Source organism: Odontomachus brunneus, unplaced genomic scaffold (genome assembly GCF_010583005.1).
Source record: "Odontomachus brunneus isolate Ranch 3 - 2012 unplaced genomic scaffold, Obru_v1 Obru_scaffold_097, whole genome shotgun sequence".
Taxonomy (NCBI): domain Eukaryota; kingdom Metazoa; phylum Arthropoda; class Insecta; order Hymenoptera; family Formicidae; genus Odontomachus; species Odontomachus brunneus.
This window is the reverse complement of record NW_022639547.1, coordinates 1,235,986-1,240,735: the sequence shown is the minus strand read 5'-3', so window position 1 is coordinate 1,240,735 and position 4,750 is coordinate 1,235,986. Positions and strand designations below refer to the sequence as shown.

General features: G+C 40.0%; 1 protein-coding gene across 1 annotated transcript in view; it reads right to left on the bottom strand.

The window, feature by feature from the left end:
* Positions 1-1,701: 1,701 nt before the first annotated feature.
* The window catches only part of LOC116848649 (heart- and neural crest derivatives-expressed protein 2-like), a 5,912-nt gene continuing 2,863 nt past the window's right edge, over positions 1,702-4,750 (bottom strand). The window contains exons 2-3 of the mRNA XM_032824958.1: positions 3,427-4,097; positions 1,702-2,448 (exon numbers count right to left, since the gene is read on the bottom strand). Of these exons, the coding sequence (XP_032680849.1) occupies positions 2,314-2,448; positions 3,427-4,097 (806 nt within the window). The 3' untranslated portion in view covers positions 1,702-2,313. The remainder of the gene's footprint in view (positions 2,449-3,426; positions 4,098-4,750) is intronic.

Sequence of the window (4,750 nt, the reverse complement as noted above, 5' to 3'; positions counted from 1 at the left end):
AGAGAGAGAGAGAGAGAGAGAGAGAGAGAGAGAGAGAGAGAGAGAGAGAGAGAGAGAAGGGCTGCAGCAAAGTTCAACTATTAACATTCTCAAAGTCTCGCGGACGTGCATGCTCGCGCGTAATATAGTGCCACTCGTTGCGATAAACAAACGGCTCGTCAATCGTCCCGGTAATATCGATCCTGAGCTTCGCAATCAAGAGCTCGCGTACAATACACAAGACCGACAATGTCGTCTTACGTCGAATTCGACTGACTCGTTGAATTATTCGAGCCATCAGCTATTATGTCACGGATATCAACGGACGTCATTGAAGACAGTCTCGCAAATATTTAGTCTCGCGGATGACTCAAGTTTCTAATCACTCAACAAAAATGTCTTATTCGTTCAGATAAAATTCAGAAATTAAATTCACTGTCAAACTTTATTGCTGTTTTTTTTTTTTATATCTACTAAAAAATTGTGGTACGTTAAATTTACAGCAGCAGCATCCTGGCAACATCTGCAAGCAAATTTAGGTGGCTGTGAGGATTATACATTCGTTTGCCTCTGATCTTTTTTGTCTACTACAGTCAGTTTTTATAACAAGTGGCTTTAATTGACTTTCTTGTTAAATTACCCAAATAGTTCAAATAGAAATTCTGCCCATGTCATTGACTAAATACTAAACATATGCGATATCGCAGTGTTTGCCAGTCGTTTATCCATCTTAGCTAATTTCTCCACGGAAAAAAAACACTCAACTGTAGTAGCAGCAGCAAGAATCTGTACGTGGCAGCTAAGTCTCATTGTATCGTACGGATACCTAAAAGTACAGCAGCCAGCAGGCATGTATTTAGTCATGAAACCGATGTAGTAGCAACAGTAGGAAAAATTACAAATTGGCGAGAAATTTTCAATCGCGACAACAAATATATTTTCAGCAAACTATAATGATTAGCTGCGACAGAGAAATTTTTTTTGTTTTCGCTATGGCTGCAAGAGCAGTTATAATTGCGTCAATTAATCGAGTTTAACCAAGTTTCACCAATCTAGCCTTCGACTACAAACTACCTGCGACTACTTGCCAAATTGATAATATGATTATTATCATGATTAAATAGTATCGCCAAATTTGAAAAACTTGGCGTTTAATTGTATGAGAATTTTAACGTAACCCATTGGCTTTGCCAATGCAAATCCGTGTAATAATAATAATAATTTCGACATTAATCAGCTCGAAAGGTCGGTAAAGAGGAAATGTTGAGAAAATTGAAGAGACTTTGCTCCGATATGCGACGACAGATAAGAACCGGTCTCTCTTTCTCTGGATCTTTTGGGTATACGTAGAGAATATCCGATACGCTACATGGGATATGTAGTACTGGCGCCAGAGTATCCACGAAATCTGAAACCGCGACTGCTCTATACAATGAGTCCTCAGCTAGTAATGGAGCGGCGGGATCGCCGTCAGAGAAAGTGAAAGGAAAAGGTGGAGGAGAATTTTCTCTCTTGAAAACACTCAAGTGCAAGCGAGGGATCATCAGAGATTATATCACTGAATTTGTCATTTTACCATTTTATTATTTTAAACTCTTTTATATTTTAACGAATATGTTCCATTCGTATCGTAAAATTTCATGTGTCCGCGAGAAGACAAGTCGAGAGAAAACAATTTCTCGCGATTAATCTTATGGAAAATTTATAAGGAATTAACAATCATTAATGGTCGTTATGATACATCGTTTATTGTTGGTGACACTTTATACACTTTATTTTTTTAACGATAGATACTTTATACAAAACTTTACAAAGATTCTTACTGCTCTCTAATTAACGCGACGCCTCGAAATCACGCGTTTTAAATATAACTCAATGTTGTCGTTTGGTTTACAAAAAGTTTCGTCGATAAAATAATATTCTTTGGCTCTCATTGTAAGAATATATCGGCCGAAGGAAATTCTATGTACATGCACAATGATTATGAACGCGTATTATATACAAACGATCTTTTCCTCCTTACATTGAATAGTCACACATTTCACGATAGGCCGTGATTTCTAAATGTCTTCGAGTTTTTCCCAAAATTTTGAAGATATTACAAATGTAGGGATAATTTTATAAATGGCTCCTTATTGTTTCTCGGCTTAATTTCGTTTTATTTCATCTGGTAATTTTCAAGAGACGTCTCTAAACGAGGAAGGCAAATCACGGCTGACATCTTTCCGACGTCAGTCGCAAAAAAAAAAGTAAATATAAACGTTCACTTATATGGGCGATTTGATTTTGTGAAATGTCGCGGATATGTTTTGACAGAAGTGACTCCCATATATTTTATTGCATTTGGCTGGTCGGTGATTCTTGTTTCAATTCGAGAGCCCACATGTGCTGCGGCCATCCCGTTCGTCCTTTACTCTTCGTTGATTCTTCGTGACCAAGATTCGAGGCGGATTGCAAACACGACTCATTCTACGGGAGAACAGAGATACGAAATAACAAATGTCACACCGCGATAAATTCATCTTGCCGTTGTGACAAAAGACTTATGACAAAAGGCCGGATGAATTATAGAAGTGAAAATAGAAATTATTGTCGGACAATAAATTGACCTCAAAAATGACGGACGTGAATTTTGGTCGTGAGTGAAAATTACAGTGGAAAGGAGGTCTCGAGGGAGATAAAGTCTACGTGGGCGGTAAATGATTGCGGAAAATAAAGAAAGCCACAAAATGCTGGGCCGAAATGGAATTCGATTATTTCGGAATGTCGGAATTGGGCAGAGAAAACCAATGGATATCATCATCGAATTTCTTTTGTTCGCCTTTAATAGCGCTTCCTACTAAATCCTCCGAGAGCGATGATCCCTCGGTGGAAACTTAAAACACGTCTCTCTAATCAAGATCGATTCGGTCAATTCTTCGATATTCTTCGATATCTCCTTTCTCTTTGCCTTTTTTCTCCAAATAAGATTTGCTCTTAACAAAAGAAAGAAACGGGCTATGCCTTATTTATATTTATATTTGTGAGTGACGTAACATGAACTTCTTCTCAGGCGGGCATAAATTCCTCTCATGACTCTCCTACTATAAGTCTTACTATATACTCGTCGAGTTTTTCTTCTTTTTCTTTTAACGCAATAATGACCGCGTGAGAATGCAACGCGATGCGCTTTTCAACGAATCTCAAGGCAAGTTGATAGCTTTAAGATCGAGTTCTCAAGCCAACACAAGGGTAGGCCAATCAAAGAGGCGAATGTTTACGTCAGAGCGACGACACTTACAAAAGCGCATTCTGAAAGATTTAGTCTATGGGAGTGAAATTATTAATCCTGAAGAACTTTTGTTAAGCGGTAGCGGGCACAATCCCACGTAGCTCTTATGTCAAAGCTATTTGTAATCTCGGGAGTTTTACGCGCAAGACAGAGAGAGAAGATAATAAGTAATTTACCTGATTTGGTTGAGCCGCTTTGTTCCTCCTGCCGTTCGAAAGGATCTCCGCGCGAAAGGTCTGTGGCTCCTCTCCCTCGTCGCTCTCCAGAACGGCCATCAGATATCCGATGTAGGACGCTGCCAGTCTTAGGGTTTTGATCTTTGATAGCTTAGTATCCGCTGGCACATTCGGTATACAATCTCTCAAGTCGGCAAAGGCGTTGTTTATACTCTGCGTGCGTCTCCTCTCTTTCTTATTGGCGGTATTTCTCCTCTTTGGCCTGATCACGACCTGGCCACCCTCGCGTACACCTTGATGAAGATGTTGCTGAAGAGAAGCGACGACCCCACCAACGACCTGCTGCTGCTGGACGGTCTGCGCGCTCGCGTATTCGTGCTCGCGTCTGTGACTAGTCTGGTGATGATGGTGATGATGGTGATGAAGATGATGATGATGATGGGGCGACGTTTCTTGCTGCTGAGAATACTGTAGGGTAGCATAGTGCTGACTAGTCGATGGGTGCGCGTATTGCTGCAGGGGTGAATAATTTGGCTCCTGTATACCAATCTCCTCGATCAAGGGTGGCGTCGAAGCGGTAGGACTACCTGCTCCAGAGCTATCCCCTGAGATACCGGAATCGGCGCCCCAGTACGTCGATTGACTGTCAGCGTCGGGAACGCCGAGAGATCCTGCGGCAGAAATGATGTGTTAGTACGATTGCACATGCATGCAATCGTGGAGATGATTCTCGAATCGTCGCGTGCAACTCGCGACAGTCCAATTATAGATTTTAATGGAAATTTATTCTCGATCCTCCTCTTCTCTCCCCCGAATTATACCACGTCGTCTTTCCGCAATTGTGGAAGTTCGAGAAGACATTCGTTTGTCGTACTCTCTATATTTTTGTGTTTATCAGATTGTCGTAGTTGCCGTATCGCAATAAATTGTCGTCTACGTTCTAGCTGCATTCCGATATCACCCCGCCAAACGTACGTTTGTTTCTCTCTTTTGTTGACGCGCTGCAAAATAAGTAAGAAGCAGTCTTTCACCAGCAATTGAAAGACTGCCATTTGCATAGGGATTTATTAAAATGCGACATACAACGCGCGCGCGCGCGGTAAAGGAGATCAGCGATGGAGTATCAAAGCATTCATTTACATAAATTGTCACATCGAGTGCAAAACATGCATTGCCCGCGTTGAAAATATTTTTATACATGTATATAACATATTTTAAAAAATTATACATGTATAATATGTATATATATGTATATATATGTGTATATATATATATATATATATATATATATATATATATATATATATATATATATATATATATA